We start from the raw sequence: 24,078 nt of genomic DNA, 5'->3' as shown, positions 1-24,078 counted from the left end.
TGGGGGGTGATAACTGGGGGTGTAATGATGTTGAGGTGGGGAGAGTGTGTGTGTGGGGGGGTAATAACTGGGAGTGTGTGTGTGTGAGGGGGGAAGGGTAATAACCACGGGGCGGGAAAATGTGTGTGTGTGTGGGGGGGGGTGATATCTGGGGGTATGTGAAGGGGTAATAACTGGGGGGGGTGGTTCTGAGGCAGTTACTGGGGTGTGGGATGTGGGGGTCAGTGTGAGGGGTTTGTATGGGGGGTTAGAGGGGTGGGTGAACACGGGAGGGATGGGCTGGGGGTGCAGGATGGCGCGTGCTGGGGTGGGCACAGGGTGTGGGGTACTTGGGCTGCTGCAGGTTTCTGGAGCCCCCTGGAGGGGTAAAACCCACCCCTGTGGGCTGCCCACATAAACCAGTCGTGCTGGAGGCACAGGATGAGCTGCTGAACGGGCCTGGGAGCCCCTCGGCTCTTTTCTTTTTTGGGGTTCAGTATTAATTGTGGAGGGGTGAGGGGGAAAGAAGCTTTTTTAGCATTAGTAACAGCCCGGGGGAAAAATAAGTTAGCAAAGCTTCCAGCCTCTTGGAAATGCTCGGTTTCTGAGCTCGTCTCACGTCTGCAGAAACAAGATCCAAGAGGACTGGATAACAGCAGGAGGGTGTCATCTGCGTTCCTCAGTCCATCAGTGTTGCAAACAAACCTTATTTAAACTCTTAAATGCTTTTTTTTTTTTTTCTGAGCTAGGTAGTGTCGGTGACTGCACAGGTGCACTCCTGGCTGCAGCGTTATGTACCCTGAATTTTTAAGTTGGTTCAGAACAGTGTGGGTTGTTCTGAACCAACCGTCACCCACATGATAGAATTCTGAAAAAGTACTTTGAAGGTTTCCAGGTTTCAGTCTGGCCTTGAAACTCTGGGTCGAAGCTGTTGTTGTAACCAGTGTGGTGTCTCATGTACACAAGCAAGGGCTGTGTTCGGCAGCAGCCTCTGTGGCAGTGATTTCTCCCCTGACATGGAGCTTTTTAGCTCCAGAGATCTGCCTGTGTCAGGTCCGCGCAAAACTAAGGCCAGCGAACGTTTTGCAAGGACTCTTTACTTTCAGGCACTTGCACAGCACAAAAGTATTTTCTGCCTTTCCTTAGAACAGAACCTGTATGATTATTTTTCTTGTGTGCTTACACTGAATTCATCCTGTAGGAATCTGCTTTTGCTAAATCTGTTATTTATTCCAGATCTAGATGTCTCAATGGATACGTGGAACTTCTTCTATACTTCCCTGGTGTCCTTATGGCTGCACAGACTTTACGTTTATTCTGTTGTTGCTGTTGGTGAGGCGTGGAATGACCTTACAACCCTTGAGGTTATAAGGAAGGTATGTATTTAGGTACGATGCCGGACACACGGGGAATCATTTCACCTAATACGTGTGTAAAATTACAGTAGCTGTGAGCTTGGTTAAATGCAGTAAAGCGTTACATATTCACGGAAGTTTTAGGAACACCTGTACATATTCATAACCTGTCCCCGAGAAGGCGGTTCTTATTGCAATGAGTTCAGGAGACCATTTCCAGAGTCTCCGGCTCCTCCTGGTTGCAGCTGCGCAGTGATCGTGACCCCGGGTCCTCTTCTCTGTACCCGATCACCTTTGGTCCAGTGTGATGAGTTGGTTGTGTCTCAGACTGTTGAGTTGGTTAAAACTGTGTCCAAGTTTCTGTAATCTAGTTCACCCAAGGATGCACCCGAGGATTGTGATCTTTGCAAGGCGTCAGTGAAGTCCTGTTTTTCGTACAATAAGTTACACAGAGTTAAACAAGGCTAGGCAATAGTGATGTGGGTTAAAGGGTTAGCTCTCTAAGTGTCTTTAGTGATGTGGGGTAGGGTTAGTTCCTTAAGTGTCAAGTGTTAATTAGTTAATTGTCAGTTCCCTGTATCATTCCCCCCTTTGCTAAGAGGTTAGTAAATTCTTTTACTAATGTGATGATTGTCTATGTTTTCTCTGGCCGCAGGTAAGAAGGCTACTTCTACCTGAGAAAACCCATCTCTATCCTTCAACAGATTTTTAATGTTAATGCAAAAGTCAGGCTCCTGGTGTTTGTCTTCTGCGCTGCTGAGCTCTTTGGGGGCAGCTGACAGCCATGTGGCTGGTGCTCCGGCAGGAATGGCATCTTCTGGGCTGCGACGGGAGCTTGCGTTCTTTGGCGTGGTGACCCCGCTCACTGCAGCTGTAGCATTTGTCTTCTCTTTCGGGTTTCTTCTTGCTGAGGTAGGAAGTGCCATTTGGGTTGGTCACCCAGAAGGACCAAAGGGACCAAAAGGTTACCCAGAAGGTCCAGAAGGACCAAAACATGTCAGGGTGGACATAACCTAATTTCTTTGATAGAATTTCAGAAAGGTTTTGGTTAATTACTACAAATGTAAAGCTTTCTTCTGCGGAAGTGGGCAATGTAATATATACACTCTGATGGTTTTGATTCCAAAGCACCAATTTAAAGCGTTCCCCCATGGTTTTATTCAGATCTTGCTCATGGCAATTTTCGTCCCATCCGTGTGCTAGGGTTGTGACCGTAAGAAACGGCATTTTCCAGGTTGCGCCTGGGTTACCCTTCGTGGTGCTTTGCAGACTTTCTTCACTCTAGAATGATGGATTCGGGCATTCCGTTCTTTAATCTTGGTAGCAGTGAAGGATGCCAGGAGGACTTGAAATGGGCTTCCTGTTGTGATTCCAAAGTCCTTTTCTGCAAGAGACTTCACAGACACATAATCGCCCAATTGGATGTTATGTACTGGCCCATCCAGACCCCTACTCCAAGTTCCAAACACTCTTCCCAATTTTGTTAAGTTGTTTACGCAATATAACCATATAAAAAGTCATAATTTCATCCCCTTCCTGTGCAGACATCCCCTTCTGTACACTATAGGGTCTCCCATCCAGGATTTCAAAAGGATTTAACCCTTCTTTGCCCTTGTCCTTGTTCATATGCAAGAGGGACAAAGGTGAAGATTGAGACCAAGCCAAATTTGCCTCCTGCCCCAGATTTACAATTTGTTGTTCAATTAGATGACTCACTTCATCTTTTTTTTTTTCTTTCTACCTGGCCACTGGAGGAAGAATGATAAGGTGTATGTAGTTGCCAGTCTATTCTCAAGTGCTGACTGATTTGCTGTACAATTTTTGATTTAAAATGTGGCCCTTTATCAGAGGATATATCAGCTGGAACACCAAGCCTTGGTATTGTTTCTTGTGCTCATGTTTTAGTTACCTCCCGAGCTTTTGCTGTTCTGGTAGGGAGTGCTTCTGGCCAACCTGAAAAGGTATCAGTTAGTACCAAGCAATATCAGCACCCCCCTTTTCTTGGGAGTTCCGAAAAATCAATTTACCATTATTGCCCAGGTCCGTTTCCTTTCCCAATTTGACCCATTTCTAGCTTAGGTATATTCTTAGGATTAGTCTGGAGGCAAAGAGCGCGTTGCTGTGTCACCTGTCTTACAGTAGTGTACCAATTTGTAGTTACTATTTTTGATCAAATGTTCGTATAATGTTTCTGCTACTAAAGGGCAAACTAAATAGGAGGTAACAATAAGTTTTCTCTTGTGGGGCGTGAGCCCACCCTTCCTCATGATATGATTCCTCTAAATCTATACTAAGTTTCTGGTCTTCCTTAGTATATTCTGGCTTACCTTCTAAAATAACCTGCCCGTCGGGGACTAGGGCACTTTACACTTTTACCTTTTGCTTAGGCACCAGTTTTGCCTCCCTGTCCACCAGCTCATTTCCTTTTTTCCAATTCCGAGCTCGCTTTCTGGTGGGCCTGGATATGCATGATTGCCACCTTCTTAGGAAGTTGAGCTGCCGATATTTCTCCTGCACGTTTGATATGTGTGCCTTGAGAGTTCAAGAGTCCTTCTTCTTTCCAAATTGTTCCGTGCACGACCCTGAAAGCATACTTAGAGTCCATATAAACGTTCACAGTTTTACCTTCGGCTAGTTCCAGAGCACAGGTAAGGGCGATTATGTAGTATATACTACATTATATATATATATATATAGTATATATAGTATATACTTCAGCCTTTTGTGCTGAAGTACTTTCAGACAGAGGCCCAGATTCCATCACTTCATGGCTAGTAGTTATAGCATAACCAGCGTGCCTTTCACCGTTCAGGATATTGCTGCTTTCGTCCGTAAGGCAGTTCTCAGTGTTCTCCATAATCCTATGTCCTTTAGATCTGCTTGGCTGGATTATGTTGTTTCAATGGTTTCCAGGCAATTATGATGAACTGGTTTTCCAATGTTGTCACTGAGGAAAGAAGCTGGCTTGACAGTGTTAGTGAGGATGATTTAGCTTGATATTTGAGAAATCTTTGTGGGGAAAGCCAACGTCCCCCTTTTTCTTTTAGAACTGTAGGCACCGTGTGGGATACCAGCACAACCATTTTCTGACCCGTGGTAAATTTCCGGGCCTCCTGTATGTTCAGTACCGCTGCAGCAACTGCCCGCGGGCATCCCGGCCACCCTTTTGCAGTTGCATCTGATTGTCTGGAGAAATAGGCCGCTGCTCGTCGGTACGGGCCAAGATCCTGTGCCAGTGTACCCAAGGCTATTCCCTGCTTCTCGTGAGAGAATAGAAAAAATGGTTTACTCACACCTGGGAGTCCTAGAGCAGGCGCTGTCAAAGCCTTACCAAGTTCTTCAAAGGCTCGTGTAGCTCCTTTATTCCATTGCAGGTGTTCCTGATCTGTGGCTGCTGGCACATACAGTGGCTTGACAAACAATCCATAATTATAAATCCACAACCGGCACCACTCTGTCATGCCCAAGAAGGGTCCGTAATTCTTTTACAGTTTGAGGCTTTGATGTTTGGCATACGGCCTCCTTTCGAGCCTGGCCCAGGGTCCTCTGCCCTACGCTGATTTCATAGCCCAAATGAGTTACTCATGAGTTGCTGTATCATCTGGGCTGTCTTCTGTGATACCTGGTATCCTTGGAGCCCCCAAAGTTCAACAAGCTTACAGTTCAGGTTATGCATGTCTTCTGTGTCCTGGTAGCGATCATCCACATATTGTTGCATCTGTCCTTCATCAGATGGGGCTTCCCAAGATTCAAGATCTTTAGCGAGCTGATTTCCTAGTACTGTTGGGCTGTTTTTAAATCCTTGTGGCAACACCATCCAGGTGAGCTGGGTTTTACATAAATATTGTCTGGCTGGCTTCACGGAGAGAGAGGCAAAAAGGCATCTTTCAAATCTAAAACAGTAAGCCAAATCAAATTAGAGTTAATACAGTCAGAAAGGTGTTTGCTACCACTGGGTAGAGGTCCTTTATTATTCTGTTTATAACCTGACTTGTATTAATTTCTCTATTACTGGCCAAATTCCTTCTCCCAAAAAGGTTGGAAGGAATTGGACATATATAGAAATTTATCAATACCTACTTGTTTACCCAATTTGTATTTCAAAGGTTCACAAAAATATGCCCGTTCACTTTGGCCAGTGACTCCCTTTACCTACTATGTAATTGTTACTTGTTGTCAATCCACCAAAAATTCCACTTGTTTCTGTTCATTCCAGGTTCCCATCAGTCTTTTTCAAAACTTGCTACTGTCTGTTTCTCTCTCTGCCTACTTCCTCTGTACCTTCCCCAACGTTCATTTTCCCAACATATATACTGACCTCTCTCTAAAGGCTTTCAAAGCCTTCCAACCTCTTCAGTTCCTTACTTACTTATCCTTTCAAGAATCTTCCTTGTCCCTGTTACTGAATACTCTCCAAGCTTCATCTAACAACCTTTCCAAATTTCTACTTTCTGTTGCCCTCAGTTTCTACAACTTCTCCAGGGGAGAAGGTCAATTCCCTGTATCATTGGGATCAGCATTTGGATCATCGTTCAGTTCCTCACCACCAAAACCAGAAAGAAGGCAAGGGAAGATGGAAGTGCTTTTGTCCAAGAAGGCCCCGAAATCTGCGTGTGGAGGCGAGTGGCTGCCGGGTGACGGTCCCCACTGGTGCAGTGACACGTGCTGCCCCACTGTGGGCCCCCCCGTGGGTCACTGCGGAGCCCAGGTGTGGTCGTGTAGGAAACGATCACCTTGCCAATAGAACAGGCCCAGGCAGGATCTCTCAGCAAAGCACATTTTGTTAATGATTTTGCAAGACCGGGTGTTCTCCCTAAAGGCAGGCACGCATAATAGGGCAAAAAGCCCCCGTTTATATCCCCCCAAACCCTGGGTGCAATTTCCCTCCCCTGTTGCCCACTGGTCGGTTCTTCAGGGTTTACAGAGCACCCGACACCTGCCTCAGTTTACGTATTTCATTCATCTAATCCGAACAACACCCTTTCCCTTATTGATCTATTTAAAAATGGGTTCCTGGCTCTTTGGCCGTCCTTCCCTCTAGATTAACTTGTAAATACAGGTGTCAGTTTGCATTCTGGGATTAGTTTGAAGAGATTTTGTTTTACATTCAGGATTCACAGTCTGATGTGTCTCGGTCCCTTCCCTCGCGGGGGTCAGGTGCCAGCTCCCCAGTTTTGTGAAAACAACGTTTCTTCCTTGAACGTTCCTTACAGTTCAGTGCACCTGAGGGTTATAATCCGCAGCCTGGACGGTCTCATGTTTGTGGGTGACTCGGTGCCCTCGTTGCTCTGATGTTGGAGCAGCTCTCTGCTGAACGCTTCTCCCGTCGTTACTGAGAGATCGTGTCAGCCTGGGTTGCTCTGTCACTGCAAATCAATCACTCTACTTGTGCTGGAGTTCTCGGGTTCCTCTTTCCGTTGATGTTACTGATGAGGTTGGGCTGGTTTTAGGACGGGAGTGGGATTAGGCTGTTCAGGATGGTAAAAGCTCCTTGCGCAGGTGAGCAAAGTTCTGCTGCGCGAGTTGGGAGGTTCCTGCGTTCAGCTGGATCCGGCTGCGTGTGACCTGAGTTTATTGGAGCGTGGCCTAGTTCAGAGACGTGGTTGTGTCTTTCTCTGGGTGTGAGAAGCTAAAATGCTTTGATAGCCTCATTTAATTAGTGCTGAGAGTCTGTTCACAGGATAGGTGTTTTAAGTGGTTTTGGGAGAATGGGGTTAACATCACTTTGAAAAGGGATTGAATGAGAAGTGGTGCTTGTTTCTTAGGGTGAAAAATCCAATGGGAATCCAGCTTCTTCTGAAGGAATAGAAGACAAACTCGTAAATGGATCAGCCACCCTGGAGGCAAAGTAAAGATTTTCTATGGGTCTCAGACTGGCACAGCAAAGGTATCAGTTACTTTTTTTTTTCCCCACCTACATGAAGTAATTTGAAATATTGAGACTCAAGTCTGTTGCTTGCCTTAGAAGTATTGCACAGTGTAAACATCAGAAAGTTCATTAGCTCATGAGAAGTCATTGCCCAACATGAAAGATAACTTAAAATTATGTAAAAATAACATTTTTTTTCTACTTGCTTTAAATGGCGCATGCAGTAGAGACATTGATGATGAAGTTTAAAGTTTACTCTTGCCGTACCCGTAGTTGCGAGCGGGTCTTCTCAGAGACAAGTACTGGTTTAGGTGCTTTTGAAAAAAATGGTGTGTGTAAATGTGAAATCATTAGTCATTAAAATTCATGTCACTCTCTTCTTGCAGCCAATATACTTGATTTTTTTTTTTCTTAACATGAGGAATTCTAGGTCCAGTGTCCAGTTCTCGGATGTCTTTGTTCTTTCTGTTGTGGGAGGTGTCTTGTGACTGGGCGTGTGGGGGTTGTTTGGTCGCTACCATGCTTGGGTTGAAGCAATTGATAAATTCCTCTTTTTCTTTTTTTTTTGGAGGTTTGCCAGAGGTCTGGCTGAAGCCGTTATTTCACTTTGTTTGCCTGTGGAAGTCATCAGCATGGGAGATTATGATCCAGAGGAGGTAAGTACCTTATAAATATGACTAATAAAGAAAAGCTTTTCCTTGTGTTGCGAAGACTCTTTTCCCCTTGTATTTCTCTCCTATTATTCTGGAAATTCCCAATGCTGTGTGTTAAAAATCGCTTCCCTTCTGTATAAGTGTAGCCCATCAACCCTCAGCAGAAAACACCTAAATTTTGAATATTCCTAGGAGAGGATTGCCTAGAGTATTTTGGTGGTGACAGTGACTTGGTATGAGCTGGTTCTGTAACTCAGGTGTGAGTTCAGTGAGAGCGGTTGCACCAGGTCCCTCTGTTCTGTCTCTGTATCCCCAGGGAAGGGTTCAAAGCCAGAACAAGCAGATGGTGACAATTTGCAGCCTTCACAGGCTCATAAGCTAAAAACTCCTTGCTGGTCATATTTAGATGGAGTAATCCTTGAGGCATTTTTCTTCTGTGAATATTGATAGTTGTTTTTTTGAATCAGTGAGAAACTTGATTGCTGCAAGAGTCTGCTCAAGAAGCTGTTGATTGGGGTGGGGAAGGGAGATGTTCTGTTCTCTTGTACCACCTCTGTGAAGCAGCAGACAGACAGTTTGATCTCTCCTGGCTAATTTAAGGCGTCTCTGCAGGGGGGATGGCCGTTCGCCACTGTTGGGGTTATCACCTGCAGCATCCCACACCAAAATCCCACTTAGAAAAAACCTCATCTTTTAACTTCTTCCAACTCCCCATGTGTTCCAGTTGTCTTACTAATGGGAAGCGTTCTGAGAAATGCACCGATCTCTTCTATTCTCTTGATATTATTAGACAACCGGCAGGAACGTTTGTGTGTTCTTGGTAGCTACGTACACTGACGGGCAGCCAACCGAGAGTGCAGCGTGGTTCTGCAAGGGGTTAGAAGAGGCAGCGCGTGACTTTCGCTTTGGGAAAACGTATCTGAAAGGCCTGAGATACGCTGTGTTTGGCTTGGGAAATGCGGTTTATGTCGATCATTACAACACTGTAAGTATCTGCTCTGCACCTTTCTGAAGTTTCTGCTCCGCTGAAAGGCTGAGCTTCCCAAAATGCTCCAAAACTGAATGGTAACTGGTAGCTTGTGTGAGATTTGCAGCCTTTGTGTGGACTGGGTTTAGGGCACAGGCAGTGCAGTTTTGAAGCAAGTGTGCTGCCCCTTGAAATGGGAAAGGAGGTTGTTAGCCAATCTTGCAGCCTGAGAAAATGCTGATTCCCTTTCCATCAGTGTTCAGTCTTGCATAAAAATACAAATACAGCACAAACTAAGTGCCTGCAAGCAACACAGAGCTGGAGAGAGGCTGATGGTTCAGGTATTTGGCTGGGTTCTATTTGCAGTGCTTCCATTTTGCTGTGTGAACGCTTTAGTAATTTAATCTGTTCAGGTAGGTGTCAGGAACTAAAATGCAGATAGAAGCACTTTTCATATTAGTGTCTCCTGTGGTGATTAGTAGGTACAGCCTAACACGTTCTTATTTGTTTCTGCAGTTGCTTGTAGCTGCTTGAAACAGTTCCTGCTGGGCTCAAAGTTTGGGTGGTGGGTTTTTTGTGTGGTTTTCTTTTTCCCAGGAAGTACATTTAAATCTTTCTTCAGCCTTAGAGGGAGGCTCAAGCTGCTGTTCTCATAGGAAAGATGACTGGGGGAAAAAAAGGCACTCAACCAAAACCAAAATGGGCCCAAACAAACAAAACAACCAAAAAAAAAACCCAAACTAAAAACAAGAGCAGCAAAAACCCCAAACAAACCCCCAGTGTGACTCCACAGATATTCCTTCAGTGTCCTCTTATTTTATGGGTACAAAAATATTGATTGTCTTTTAGACTTCCCTGCTGCTGTAAAGTCAGCACAGACCTGTGCTCTGGTGGGTTGTTCACCATCGTTAGTTTTAACCGCTCCTTGATTTGCCAAATGATTTATTGGGAGCGATAGCTGGATATGAGGCTGGGCTGTGGTGGGCGCTGGAGGAACCCAGATGTCCTTTCGTGGGGAGAGTAGATGGGTGTGAGGGGAAAGCCCAGGGTCCCGTTGCTCTGGCCCTGGCAGGGGAGCTGGGACCGGGAAACTGGTTCTTCTGTGACACAACCTGTTCTCGAGTCCCATCCTGTGGTTTTATTTGGATTTTTCTTTTCTGCTTGCTTTGCAGCCCAAACGTGAACTGCGTGCGCTCTTGTGTCTTCCCAACCTCCCCGTGGGGACCCTTTGAGGGGATTTTGTCTTGCTGGTCTTTTTCTTGGGTGCAGTGTCCAAGAGCAGTTGGAAGATGGTTTTTGGAGGTGGCTGGTTAGTTCTGTTTTCTTAGGATTGTTCTGTACCTTCAGGTAAGGGCAGAGAACTCATCAGTCAAGTGTGATACAGATGATAGTGATGTCCTCACACTATCTATGGAGTATCTCTCATTTATTTTATATGGATAGTGGTGATACACTTCAATAATCATTGTAGATTCTGTTCTCCAAATAAGGAAATATGTGACATCTTCATAGGTCTTCCGAATTCTTCTGTGGGCAATCTAACAGCACAGGTGCGTGACACAGCTGCTGTTAATGGACAAAATGGCCTGAGAAGATGATCTGCCAGTGTCTATTAGTTTCAGAATGCTTTTATTATAGCAATAGGTTTTTTTCATTCAAATTAGTTGCTAAAAGAGTAACAGTTCCTCCAGAATCTAATTCAAGAATTCAAGGGAGCAGCCTGGGATGGCGAAGCCAATGTAGGAATTAGTGAATCTACTTGGGCTGAGGGACGGATGTCTCTTCTCCATCTCACCTGGGTGAGAGGAGCTCTCAAGAACTTGCAGGTAGATTTGGGGGAGGGATTGAAATGGGATGAGCTGCCGTGTGGTCGATACCCATGGCCTCACTTCCGTAAGACACGGTTTGCCGTGGTTGCCACTAGTGGAGGTCACCAATGTGAGATCTTCATGGCAGATGTTTTGCGACAGGCTCAGCAAGCGTTCTGACTTACCACGGGGCTTATTGTGAAAGGTCCAGGATTTTGGTTTTTCTTCAGTACTAGTTGATGGAGGTGAAAGTATCATCTAGATCTTTTACTTAGGTGACACATCTTACCGTCTTTGGTGGAGCAATTTGAATCCCAGAATGTCAAGTAAGAGGAAGATTGATGCGGAAGGAAGGCGATTTATTGATAGATGGGAAAGCAAATACGTGTTTGTGTTTCAGGGAGGAAAAGCCAGTATGTCTTTTGTGTTACGAGACAGAGTCGGCGATAAAGGAGCACGATGCACATAACAAACACAAGCCCTGTGGGCCAAATCCTCAAATTACATTCGGCCCTTTGAATGCAACTGCGGGGCTGCTGTGGCCTCCGGTGAAAATGTTCGACACCCCATCATAGGCTTAGTTTGACAAGAAATTATGCGCTTATGTATTGGAAATTTTTGTTATTCCTGTTGTCCCCTGCTGCAAAGCAGAAGGGGCTCTTGGATTAAAATGGGCATCTGGGTTTAGGCAAAAAGCCAGATCCTAACAATTTGTTAGCTCTTTTCTGCTCAGCTGTTGAGGTTGGTATTTCTTACAGCTCCTGGCATTCCCAGCCCTGAACTCTGCCAGTCCCGTTTTCTTGACACCAGGTTCGGCTTGGCTTGCCTGCTGAAGCAGCTGCATTTTTCACTGACCTTAGCAGGCTTTTACTACGTGTTAAAAATGTCCAAGGTGTTCTTAGTTTCCTGTATGACGAGAAGGATCTGAAGCAGCATCACGGAAAGACCAAGCTTTCCATCCATTTTGCGACTGCAGTATTTTTGCGTGTCAAGTAGAGCCCTGTAATATCCCCTCTCATGTTCTCACTCCTGCTTTCAGTTCACGGAAGCAAACCCTTCCACAAATCTCAAGCCTTTTATACTTTTCAACAGCGCTTTCTTTTCTTTTAAGGGAAAGAGGAAGCCTAAAGAATAGCTCTTGGTGGCCTTTCAAGGGTTTCTCAAAGACTGAGCAGCCCTAGGAATGAAACTGGAGTTTTCTCCTGTCGCACTTGGGCAAACTGAAAAATTCCGCTGCCCGGATTCCACTTCTATTCTGGTATAAAACGCTGAAATAATTTGAACAGGTTCCTTTCACCAACAGTGACATTTTCTCGCTTTAGTCAGAACATTCTTTTGGGTGGTGGCTCAAGTGCAGCAATTGTGTTCCAGCCAATGCTCCTGAAGTCGGTGGTGATGGATTTGCCGCTGTGTCTGACCTTCAGCTCCGGCACACTCCTGTAAAACAGCGGGAAACTGGGACGTTTTTTCCCCCTGTAAACATCTCCTGCTGTGAAGCTCCCTTTTCTGCACCGAAATGTTTCAGCTTTAACAGACAATCATTGCTTCCAACCCCAGGGCTTTTGTGGAGGTTGCTTGGTAGACCCACACTGATTTGCCAGCTGTGTATTTCCCTCCTCAGAAGAAAAGCCCTCTGGAGGTCGTTGAGGAGTTTGTGAAGCACAGTGTGACATCAGATGGGCTATAACCGAGCTCATGGTGGCTGCATTTTTGGAGGAGGATGGCTGAGTCTTTCTTGTGACTTCTGGGCATTTTTCAACCACTGCTCTACTTCATTCCTTTGTAATTATGCCTTTTTGTGTATGCTTTCCAAGCCTTTTCTTGCAATGAGTTTTTGGTGGTGTAGAGATCTGTGCCGGAAGGTGTCTTTGGGTTTTCTTCTGGACTTTTTGCCATGTTGGGATGCTCAGCAACCTGGTCCAGTGGAAGGTGTCCCTGCCCATGGCTGGGGGGTGGACACTAGGTGATTTTTAAGGTCCCTTCCATCCCAAACCACTTCACGAGGGACCTGGGGGGTTCAGCTGGAGAACAGGAGCTGAGGGGAGACCTTCTGATCTCTGAACTGCCTGAAAGGAGCTTGGAGCCAGGGGGGTCGGGCTCTGCTCCCCAGGAACAAGCGCCAGGAGCAGAGGAAACGGCCTCAAGTTGCACCGGGGAGGCTGAGGTTGGATGTGGGGAACAATTTCTTCCCCAAAGGGCTGTGGGGCATTGGAGCAGGCTGCCCAGGGCAGTGCTGGAGTCACCATCCCTGGAGGGGTTTAAAAGGTGTTTAAATGAGGTTCTCAGGGACATGGGGCAGTGCCAGGCGTGGGTTATGGTTGGACTCCCTGATCTTGAGGGGCTTTTCCAACCAAAATGATTCTATGACTATTGACCTGCTGCAGGTGAAATGGGTTTTCAGCTGCTGGATTTTCCATATGCACTGCAGCTGCCTGTCTTCTCAGATCTCTACTGAGGAGGAAGACTTAAAGGTTAATTTTGACACTCATCTCAAGTCTCACATCATGCACACCTTAAGCTTGATGTAAAGCAGAACTGAAGCTTTCTCTGCTTGTTTTTTCTTTTTTAGACCCTGTGGTTGGGGTGTTACAGCCTCTGTGTGGCTGTGAGCTGTGCTGGTCATTTGATTTGGTGCAGGGAGACAGGAATTCCATACCCACGCTCCTCTCTACTGGTTGCATGTCAGCACAGCTTACTAATCCTCCAGCCAGGACTAGCTGTACGCTTTCTGCTTTAAACCACGTTTGCAGATTCTTAGTCACGCAAGACTGAATGTAGAACTGCAGGGACCAGTGACTGGGTAGGATAAACGTTACCTTCTATTAGCAGGTACCACCTGTGCCATTGGAGACGTATGAAGTGATAGTCTGGATCTACTGTTGGCAAAATGTTTTTAATACAAATGTCATGCCTCACCGTTCTTGTCTCGTGTGCACAAAGTTGCAGATAAGGCGGCTGCAATTCTTTTTCTTTTTCTGGATCTCTTCTTTTAGGCTTTTGACACTTGTAGATTCTGCCAATGTTTCCGACCGCTGCAGCTCCCCCAAGATCTCTGAGGAAGAGTCCGAGGAGCCTGTTTGTTCTCTGTGCATCACTTTGGCAAGAAATGCTGCAGTTCAGCCACTTTCCTGGGAACTGGGTATCGTTGTGTTTGCCTGGTTGTGACTGACACATTTTGGCCCCGTGCCAGCCGGCACGTGCGGAGCCAGCATCCAAACAGACTCAGAAAATTGGGGGTATTTGTAAAAAATGTGGCTTGACTCTGCACTGGAGCCCTTCCCCCTCATTCCTGGAAGTGCTACAGCCCTGATAGATGCCAAACAGATGCAGATTTAGCACGTGGCAGCTTTTTTGGAGGGCAGGAAAAGCAGATAATTCGTTGGTGTGGTTCCCTGCAAGGCAGCGATTGTGCAGCGTTGAGCTCCTGAGGCTGCTGCATCCAGAGCAAAGGGGAGACAAAACCCGCTTTAGTTACTGCAACATCGCTAAGTCATAATTCTCCCTAGAAAAATAGACTGAAAAGATCCATTATTGCTCTCAGCTGGTCTTGCTGCGTTTGTAGTGTCTCTTTAGCTTAATTGTCTGTATAGAAATGTGCGAGTGACCAAATGTTTTAGTCAATTAGAGCAAGTGTGGGGACTGGGGGTTTCTGGCACTGCTATGGCGCAGTCACCAGGCAAACCTGATTTGATTGTGTTTTCTGGCTGAGTGTCTAAAGCCCAATCAATTATTGCAGAGAGATGGAACAGCTAAATAAGACTTAAATTAATAGGGTTTATTATTTTTGCGTCTGAGGAGGCGGCAAACCAGACAGAGTGAGATATCCTGTAAAGAAATTGGTTCATATTTCTTCTTCTGTAACTTTCTGGTGTTTATACCTGTACTTGGATGTCCAGCTCTAACTTACAGGCAACAGCTGAAGTTCTGTTCAGATGAGCTGAATAAGTGTGTGGCCAAAAGCCAGCAATCACAGTAAGCCCTGCAAAATGAAGAGATGAGTAACAGGAGGGCTAATTAAAGAGGTCTTTTAAAAAAAAATTAAGAAGAAACTGAAAACATAGATTAAAACAAAAGTTTCTTCTCATTAAGTAACTTGACTCAAGGGCCTAAATTCTTCAGGGAAATATAAATTTTATGATATTAAAGGAGTGGACACTGCAGGTTTGTGAAACTCAGGACCTGAGCCTGAAAGTTCAGAGTCTCTGTCCGTCTCCAGCCACCAGTCCTTGTTCTGCTGAGTTAATAATCTCTTCTCCCAGTGTTTCAATCTGCTTATTTTTTGTTTCCAGAATTAATACATTGTGACCCAAGCTTCCTTGTTTCCTTCCGATTAGATTATTTGCTGGTTTCTTGACCTTTGGGCCTGCCTGTCTTCCAGGAGCTCTTGAAATAACCCTCTAGATGGGGTGAGGGACAGGACATGAGAGAATACACCTAATTCATGCCCCTGTGAAGGGTAAAAATGAAGTCTTGGTGCCTTTCTGTGCTGCTCTGCCAGCACTGTAACAACCTGAGGCTTTTCTAGGAGGAAATGTGAAGGTGGTCGGTGGGGTGAGATGGGTGCGGACCCTGGTGAGCGGCTCAGCCGGGTGTGTATGTGTGTGGGTTTAACCATCCAAGTGAAAACATTGCATTTAGATTAAATATCTCTGACCTGTCCTCTCCCTACTCCTGTCTGGGCTCTTCCTTGTTAGCCCTTTTGGATGTCCTTTGTTAGTTTTATCTGATTTTCTGCCTTGACCTTTCTGATTATGACCCTGTCTTCTTGTGCTTTTCCTTTTATTTTCAGCTGGAGGATCACAAGGGTGCAGAAGAGCCTGTGATTCTGCCAGATTGGTTTCTTGTTACGCTTGCGATCTTCGCTTTATTATTGGCACTGTTTGCACTGAATAGGGTTTGAAAAACTGCCAGTTGTCCTGAACTCCTTTGCCCTTCAACTCTCCTCCTCTGGGATCTCACCTGTGGTTCAGGGAAGTCTCATTTCTTGAGTTTTCATGTTCATTGTTCTTCTTCTCCTTTCGTGGTCACCACCACCAGCATCTCCCCACCTTCTTGGTCCCCAGCAGGTATCCACGTCAATCACTACATCACTGGAGTCAATGATACTTTATACCTGTGCTGCATTTTCCCTCAAAGTTTCTTCCAAGACTCCACAGCACTAAGCATTGCTCAAGGAACAGAGCAACCATTATAGGAGGGGATAAAGCAAAAGCTGATAAAAATAATACCCAGGGGAGTGGGGAGGGGGATGCGCTGCATCTCTACTAAAAATGAAATATTCTGCGGGCAGCTGGGACAAGTCTCTAATAAAATACGGGCTTACGATCGTGAGACTTCTCTAATAAAAATCTTTCTGGTGTGGGGGTTTTGAGACGTTCACTTCTGAAGAATTATGCCTGTGCTCTACTGTTCCGTGTGGATTCTCCGATCATCGTATGTGCACGTTGTGACAGGCAGCACGACCACTTGGACGAAACGTCGCTTCACCACTAAAAATCAAACGCGGCAGAAGCTCCGTCCTCCACGTTCTGTAACTTCGCATCCCTAAATTCTGCACGCTTTGTCACCTGCACAAACGGCCTGTCTGAGTTCAACCCGTGTGGCCTCACGATTGAATGTCACCTTAATACACACTGGACAGTCAAATGAGGGATCACCGAGTTCTCGGCTGGCAGGACGAGGGGACTGGTGCATGTTCCGCGGAAAACTCTTGAGCTCGTCTCACATTTTCTTCTCAAGTGCGTGGCTGCACTGTGCTCTTCCCCTCAGATACAGCCTGTTGCCTCAAATTGTCGGTACCAACCATGAGTGCTCTTTGGCATTGACAGATCAACGCCAAAACACCCTTGAAATATGCACTGCACCGCAGTTACGGGTTCCGTCTTGCTGAAGCGCAGACTGCAAAACGCCTTGTGTTGCAGGGTCGCTGTCTTGCGAATGACCGAGGCCGGGGGCTGTTTGTGCGCTGGGAGAGGTGTCTAACCCTCATCACTTTAAATTATGTCGTGCCCTTTTGAAGTGCTAAGAGGTGCGTTAATGGGTGGTTTCTGCTTGCAGAGGTACAATAGTTTCAAAGTGAGTCCATCTTTTTCAAACAGCCTCTCTGGCTGCCAGGCTAGAGAGCCTGCTTGGAAAAGTCCATCACGCAGGTGCTCATGGGCCAGAAAATGTGGCCACTGAGGAACATGAAAACAACCAGCAGGGCGATGCCGCTGCTAAAATGGAAGTGGCTGAGGTGGATGCGAAGTAGCAACTGTTGGTAGCCCGGTGAGCCCTGATGGCTCAGGTCATCAGAGCTGCAACACGTACACGGGCTCGTGATCGAGGGGTGGGCTTCACTACGGACACTGTTGTGCTGCAATTAAACAAGACAAACGGTTAAAGCTGCTGTGGGATGGAGGGTGGTGGCTTCGATACACATCTGAGCAGGCCTGGCAGATTGACTGGATCACACTCCCACAAACCTGCCAAGGTAAACACCACGTGCTGACAATGGTGGAAGTAACCACTGGATGGCTGAAAGATGCCCAGTGCCCGATGCCACTGCCCAGAGCACTGTCCTGGGCCGTGGACAGCAAGGCTGTGCTGACACAGCACCCAGAGAGAACTGAGTCTCACAGTGGGACTCATTTCTGAAACAAGCTCAGACACGTGGGGCAGAGCGTGGCACTGCGTGGGTGGATCACAGCCCCTGCCGGGCACCAGCCTCTGGGAAATGGAGCTGTAAAATACACATGAAGGACAGTGGGTGGTGGAACCTTGAACAATGGGGTTTCCCTTGAGCAGTTGTACCCGGTTGGTGAACACCAGAGGATCCATCAATGGAGCCCGGCCTGCCCAGTCAGAACCGCATGAGCTGGGGAGTGGATCAGTCCCTGTGCTGTGTACGGAGCGTGGGGGACCTGGGGTTTAAAAAGTGGGGGTTTCTTTAAATTATTTTTCTTATTTTTGCATTAATAATGAACCTTCAACCTGTCTTGGTTGTTTTTTTGTTTTCTTTTTATAAGCAAGATTGATTTGAAGACTAAAACCCCCCCAGCTCCCCCCTCCCCTGGGAAGGGCCATGAGTGGCAGTGGCAGTGACAGGAGGGACATCACCTTGTAAAATCCCCCTGGGCCCTGGGGGTGTCAAGGGAGGGAGGACGGGTGAGGGGGCCCCGGGGGTCTGTGCAAGAAGCCGTGCTGATTTCAGGAGCCGGAGGAGGGGAGCACTTTGGGGGCTTCATCAGGGGTCTGGGACATGCAGAGGCAGGGGCCCCAGTGGCTGTGTGCCCCCAGTCCAGGGTGCCCCCATAGCCATGATCCGGGTGCCGACAGCTGCCTCCAGCCATTGATTGCTTTGTTATTTGTCTCCCCTTCGCTCTCCCGCCCCACTGCAGCGATGCAGGTGGGAGGGAGCATTAAGAAACCCCCCCACCCAGCGCCCACCTCTGTGCTGCTGCTCCTTCTCTCTGGATTTTTATACTTTAGATATATATTTTTAAAAAAATGAGGGGAGAAAAGACCATCTAGAGGCTCTCAAGGGCCAGTGCCCTCCCCAGCAGTGTGTGCTCCCCCCCACCCTAGAAATAATACCTAGAAAATTCTTCCAGTGCGATTCTCAGGGGAGCCCCCGCTCCCAACGCCCTGGCCTGGGACCCCAAATGAAGCAGGGCACGAGGCAGGGGGACGCTGGCCAGGGCTGTGCTGCGGCTGAATTGCACGGGCAGAGCTTTATCTCCCCTCCTTCCCTGCCCATGGTTCTGTTTGGATGGCTCTCTAGTTCAAAAGCGCCTTAGCAACTCTTGGGACACCCTTCCCACTCTTCCCTCCTGCTGCCCTTCATGCTGGTGACACCGATGGCCGTGGGGCAGGGGCACAGGCTGACAGGGAGAGAAGTGGGGAGGGGACGAGGGCCCAGCTCCCTCCCGGGGCACCAGAGGACATTCACCAGGCCAAGCCGTCTCCTTCATCTCCTGGATGTCCTCTGCCATGCCAGAACGCGCCTTCTGCATGGCCCGCATGTCCTCTGCCGGGCCGGACTGCACCTCCTTAAACTTGCTCATCTCCTCCCACAGATCCTGGAGGGAAGCCCTGTCCTCACCAGGCCAAGCATCTCCTGGATCTCCCGGATGTCCTCCACCAGGCTGGAATGCGCCTCCTGCATTGCACGCATGTCCTCTGCCAGGCTGGAATGCGCCTCCTTAAACTTGCTCATCTTCTCACAGGTCTGAGGGCAGCACGATAGCAGCGTGGAGCCCAGAGGGAGGGGGCATCCCGTGGGGGAGCACCCAGGGAGCAGCAAGAGCTGCCCAGGGCAGCCGTGCAGCTTCAGCTGTGCTTGCCATGGGCTTTAGGGTCTTACAGCCCCCCCATCGCTGCCACATGTGGCCCAGGTTCTGGCGTGAAGGGCACCAGAGCTGCCCATGATTGTGAGAAATGCAGCTGTGATTCCTGCTGAGGAGATGTTCAGTGTTTACAGATATAACCAAATGAGGCACAGGCTCTGAACCTGGAAAAAGGAAAAGGTGGTTAAGTTCTATGCAAAAAGTTATGAAACTTGTTTATGAAGTTATATTGATAGAGGGAACTAACATTTTAAGGGTTACCCAACCACATTCCAAGGGCCTACTAACGAACTAGCACTTTAAGCCACATAATGAATATCTAGTTTAGAGCTGTATGTAACCAGTTAAGGAAATAAACAGAACCTCATTGAATGCCGAGAGAAGAAGTTTCACAGCACCAGCTGTAACCTTGAGGAGAAGAGATAGCCAAGATTTACAGCAAAAAGGGGGCGCCATTCTGATTTCAGTCGACTTGGCAGCTTGGGTTCCAGCCAATTCAGCATAATGAGCCACAGGTAAAAGGTTCACTGTGACGAAGCTGAAGGAGCCTTCATCCAAAGACCCCTCCTCAAAATCACCAAGTGACACTGTAGAGAATATGCTTGAAGAAACAGGGCACTCAGTACTTTTCCAGTCCCACTTGCACAACCCAGCGTACGTGTCGGACGGCAAGGATTTGTCCTTGGGTAATCAATAGAAAGAAACTTATTAAGAAGTAAAACACGAAAAGAGGTTATAGAACAAAGGTATGCTGTCTTGTAGAACAAAGATGTGCTATTGCTGTACCGCGTGAACATTACTTTGTAGCTAGTTATGATGTGTCATATGCCGCGTCTACCCTGGACTAACCCTGTAGAACAGAATCAGAATTGCAATAAAACGAGCATTGATCATCGCTCCATGAGGACCCATCTTTGACTCCGGGGCTCCCCAATCTTCATGGCACTGCGCAGGCGTAACAGGGAGGGGTCAAGGAGGAGACTGTGGAAATGGTTATCTGAGACTTATTTTAATAAGAAGCGTGAAAGCTTATCAATCTGTAGAGGCGTTCCTGGGGTCATTACGAATATGTAACACCTTACTGTATTTAAGCACACTTCTTATTGTTAAAAGGTGCGCGTGTTGGCCGGAGCGAATCCCCCACTCACCCAGCGCTGTTTTGCTTCTGCTCTAATGAACACGTGTTTAAGGAATACAATTAAGGAATTGGATAAAACGTTGTTTATCCATAGAAAAAGCCTAAGTTATTTGTTTCAATTGGCGACCTCAACATGATAACCTTGGATAGCTCTGTGTTACCTCAGGTTCAAGGGAGGCGCCCCACTTCAATAGTGGCCCTTGGACTCGGCTGTGCGGAGAGCTACCAACATTATTCAAAATTAAAGCGGAAGGGAAAGAATGGAGCTCGCTCCCCCTGAATACTGCAGTTTACCCGTAATCCAGAGTGCACGAAGGTCCCGACGGGAAAAGTGGACTGTAAGTACTGCTGGGTCGGGTAGGTCCTGATGGGAAGAATGGACTGTAAGTACCGCCGGGTCGGGCAGTGTGACTGTGACTGCTGTTGGCTGAGACGCAGCCTGGTTGCAGAGCGAGCGCGGAGTCCTTCTAAGTGGGGTTCCAACACCCTGCGAGGGGCTTGGCCACTGAAGGGACAAAGCGAGTGAAGAACTCTCTGTGTCATGGGTTTGAGCCCCACGTTGTGAGCCAGGTTTCATGGGTTTGATCCCCACAAGAGGTCGAAGGGGAGCAACCTGCTGCAGGTGCCCCCCTGACAGTCCCTTTGCGGGGGTAGAGGGGGTCATGTTAGAATTTTGGACTCCCCAACAGTCTCTTGGGGGGGATCATGCTAGAATTCTGGGATGAAGAGAAGTTCATCCAAGGAAAAAGCGAAGGATAAATGGACTCAAGGAGTGGACCCCCCCAGTTTGTAACAAAGTCCTGGGGAGATATAAGAAAGAAACTAGAAAAACTCAAAGAGATAAGGAGAAACAAAGAGTTAACACCTCCGCTGTGCCGGTGTCACCAGGGGGAGCCAGCACGTTTTGGAGGGCTGGTGGCATCACAGGGAGCTTTCCTGCCAAGCCCTGGCTCTTCCTGCCCAGCATCCCAGGCTGACCTGCAGGGCCTGGCAGTGCCGCTGCTGTGGCCCATCCCCAGCTGCTGGGGCTTCCCAGAAAGGTCTGGAGCCACGCGGTGCTGGACGCAGCTCCAGCTTCATTCAAAACAGGTGGCAAGCTCAGAAACTCAGTGGCTCCTCCAAGAGCATCCAATGGGAAGAGGCCACAGACAGACCCCAGCACTGGTTGTTCTTCACAACCAGGTGATTTTGAAGACAAGGCTCTCCCTCCTTGCCCCACAGCATCTTTTCTTGTTCCTTCTGTGGTTCGATGCTCGCCACCCCGCCAGCTGCCTTCATGCTCCCACATCCCCACCTAAAAGCACCACCCATGCTCAAAGCCTTGGAGACGGCCCCAAGGTCTGGAGAGAACTCATGGGCTGGGCTCTGCTGGGACAGGAGAGACAGGCGAGGATGGTCACAAATCCCAACAGGCAGGGGCAGGGACAGTCGCCGTGGGACACGTCCCCGCTAAGCTCTCCTACCGTCATCGCTGCTCCTACCATCTCTCTCCTCAAAGGAAACCACCACGTTCCGAGGATCGCTTGACATGGGGCCACCACCATTCTCCTCACTTGGGATGGGCCATCAGGAGGAGCCGCCTGGTGCGGGTCCCCGAAGACCCCAGCGGGGATGGACACCCCACGTACCTCGCTGCTCTCATCGAGGATCTTGCACTCAGGGGGCAGGTGGGCTGCCCCCTGGTACTGCTCCATGTATTGCAGCTTCTGGCCCAAGCACTGGAGCTCCTCCTCCACCCCCCGGGACAGGGGAGAATCATCCTGGAGGCAGAACCACCTTGGTGGGCAAAATGAGCCACTTGGGGTGATGGTGGCTGCACCAAGTGTCACCGCGCTGTGTCACTGCACCACCCAGCGCTGGGTGGCTACCTGCCCACCCAGGTGCCTCTGTCCCTTCCTCTGCTCCCCGTGCAGCAGAGTGGCCTGCTAGAGCTCGGGCAGGATGTGCCCCCATGTCCCCCCTGGATGGGACCCTGCCCCACGGTCTCACAGCGTAGAGAGCCTGGAAAGAGGCTTTGCTCTCAGCCGCTCTGGGTCGCCCATGGCATGGCTGGGCTGGGACAAGCACCAGCCGCCTCCTTCCCCAGGGGAGCTGGAGTTGGTCACATCGTTGTGCAGGTTTTGGCAGTCGTTCTCCTTGCTGGTGTTCTCCAGATGACCTGAATCCCAGAGCACAAAATCTTTCCCATTGATATTTGTCCCAAACAGGCACGGGTGTCAGAGCCAGCGAGCTCCAGAGTGAGAGCTGTGCTGTCCCCGTGCTGTCCTTTGTCCCTGCGTGAGCAGTGAAAGCCTGGCAACTGTGTGGGGGTGTTATTTTTCTCTGCTAAAGTGGCTGAAGCATTTCAAAGGGTTCCCCAGGTGTTCTTGGCAGAGAGCTAAAGCCAAACACTTTTCTCTGGTCTCTGCATCACCCAAGACACTTCAGTTTTGCTTTTCCACCAAGCCGAGTGGTGCCGTCGATGCGCTGGAGGGAAGGGGTGGCATCCAGAGGGACCAGGACAGCCCTCTCTTGGGTCAAGATTTGTTAAGTAAATTGTGAGCTCAAATAACGTTTTCTGAGAATTCTGTTCCGTTGCATGTCCCACAAGAAGCTGCTTGGATGGTGCAGATCTGCTGGTGCAAGTGAGAAACCTCCAAGGGAATTTTGGATGCTGTATTTCCGCTGGTATTGGCAACCAAAGTATCGGTAAAGCAAACACTACACTGATAGATCTGAAACAGGACTTCGATCCGGTAAGGGAAAACAATATCCAATAAATATGACAGCCAAAATGGAGTTAGAAACTTTGATGAATAAATTTATGACAACCTAACAGGCTGACTGCATTCGATTGGACTTGCGGATTTGTCTGTTCAGAGCTACAACATAGAAACAACCTGTGGCTGTTGCGGGACCGTATGGTGAGAATGCAAACAGACTGATATACTTGGAACGGATATTTTGCCTAATTCTTTTCGTGAAACTATTCCTGAGCCCCTAGAATTGATTGTTACTCTGATCGAAAAAGGCAGAGAACCGATTCAGGCTTTAGCAGGCCGTGATCCATCTGTCATACACGTACCTTTTGTGAAAGCAGATTTTGATTTTTTTATTCACAATCTCTGTCTTTGCAAATGGCGCTAGCTGATTTTCTTAACAGCACAGCTTTTGGCATGTAAACGTAAATTGCTTCAAAATCTGCGTGTCTTCGATACCAGACCACAGGCCGTACTTGTATTCGGTCCTATCCCAAATGCTCGCACAGTTTTTGTTGATGTTTCAGGGCAGTCTCATAGAGCTGTAGTGGTCTGGCGTGAAGATAACGATTGGCATCATTCTGTTAAAACTGTTGAAGGCTCAACCCAATTAGTGGAACTTGGTGCAGTTTTGCATGCCTTAGAGCTTTTTAGGGAGGAACCTCTAAATTTGGTTTGTGGTTCTGAGTACGTAGTCAAGGTCCTACAGCGCATCCCCTCCGCTTTTCTTAAATCTCGCAACAGCAGCTTTTTGATATGTTTGTATCATTGCAAACTGCATTACAGCTTCGCACACACCCACTGTTTGTTGCTCACATACGCTCTCATACGACTTTACCCGGTCCCACAACTGAAGGCAATGCGGTTCCAGATTCTTATACTGTAGCTACAGTCGCCTCCAGTCTGCCAGGGCTTCACACGCTTTCTTCCATCAGAATGCTGCTGCCTTCAAAAAGGTGTTTGGTCTCGACATAGTGCGCTCTTGCCCGGAATGTCAAGGTCTGATTACAAGCTCGCCCTCCCTTGGAGTTAACCCTCGCGGACTCTCAGCTAATGGCGTTTGGCACTCTGAGGTTACACGTGTTTCATCTTTTGGCCGTTTGAAATATGTACATGTTTCTATAGATACTTTTCCAGGTACGTTTTGTGCATCTGCACATACAAGTGAGAAAAGCCGAGATGTTCAGCCCCACTGGACCCGCTGTTTGCTGTGCTGGGAGTGCCACAACAGATTAAAACTGACA

At 47.9% G+C, this 24,078-nt stretch overlaps 1 protein-coding gene across 3 annotated transcripts; it reads left to right on the top strand.

Moving 5' to 3' along the window:
• The first annotated feature begins 635 nt into the window (after window positions 1–635).
• On the top strand, window positions 636–19,859 carry LOC139826638 (S-adenosyl-L-methionine-dependent tRNA 4-demethylwyosine synthase TYW1-like). Of its 3 annotated transcripts, XR_011736783.1 has the most exons (7): window positions 636–1,355; window positions 7,100–7,221; window positions 7,775–7,859; window positions 8,647–8,841; window positions 9,996–10,170; window positions 13,625–16,917; window positions 17,061–17,607. XR_011736783.1 is itself a non-coding variant. In XM_071802990.1 (5 exons), the coding sequence occupies exons 2-5, from the start codon at window positions 7,196–7,198 to the stop codon at window positions 18,842–18,844; spliced, it is 462 nt and encodes a 153-aa protein (XP_071659091.1). In that variant the 5' UTR covers window positions 636–1,355; window positions 7,100–7,195; the 3' UTR covers window positions 18,845–19,859. The 3 variants fall into 3 exon arrangements, 1 of the variants encoding a protein (XP_071659091.1); XR_011736782.1 differs by having other exon boundaries at window positions 13,625–17,607; XM_071802990.1 differs by lacking the exons at window positions 9,996–10,170; window positions 13,625–16,917; window positions 17,061–17,607 and adding an exon at window positions 18,689–19,859.
• The last annotated feature ends 4,219 nt before the right edge of the window (window positions 19,860–24,078 follow it).

This window comes from Patagioenas fasciata (assembly GCF_037038585.1).
Source record: "Patagioenas fasciata isolate bPatFas1 chromosome 19 unlocalized genomic scaffold, bPatFas1.hap1 SUPER_19_unloc_1, whole genome shotgun sequence".
In the NCBI taxonomy this organism is placed as follows: domain Eukaryota; kingdom Metazoa; phylum Chordata; class Aves; order Columbiformes; family Columbidae; genus Patagioenas; species Patagioenas fasciata.
This window is presented reverse-complemented; position numbering and strand designations above follow the sequence as displayed.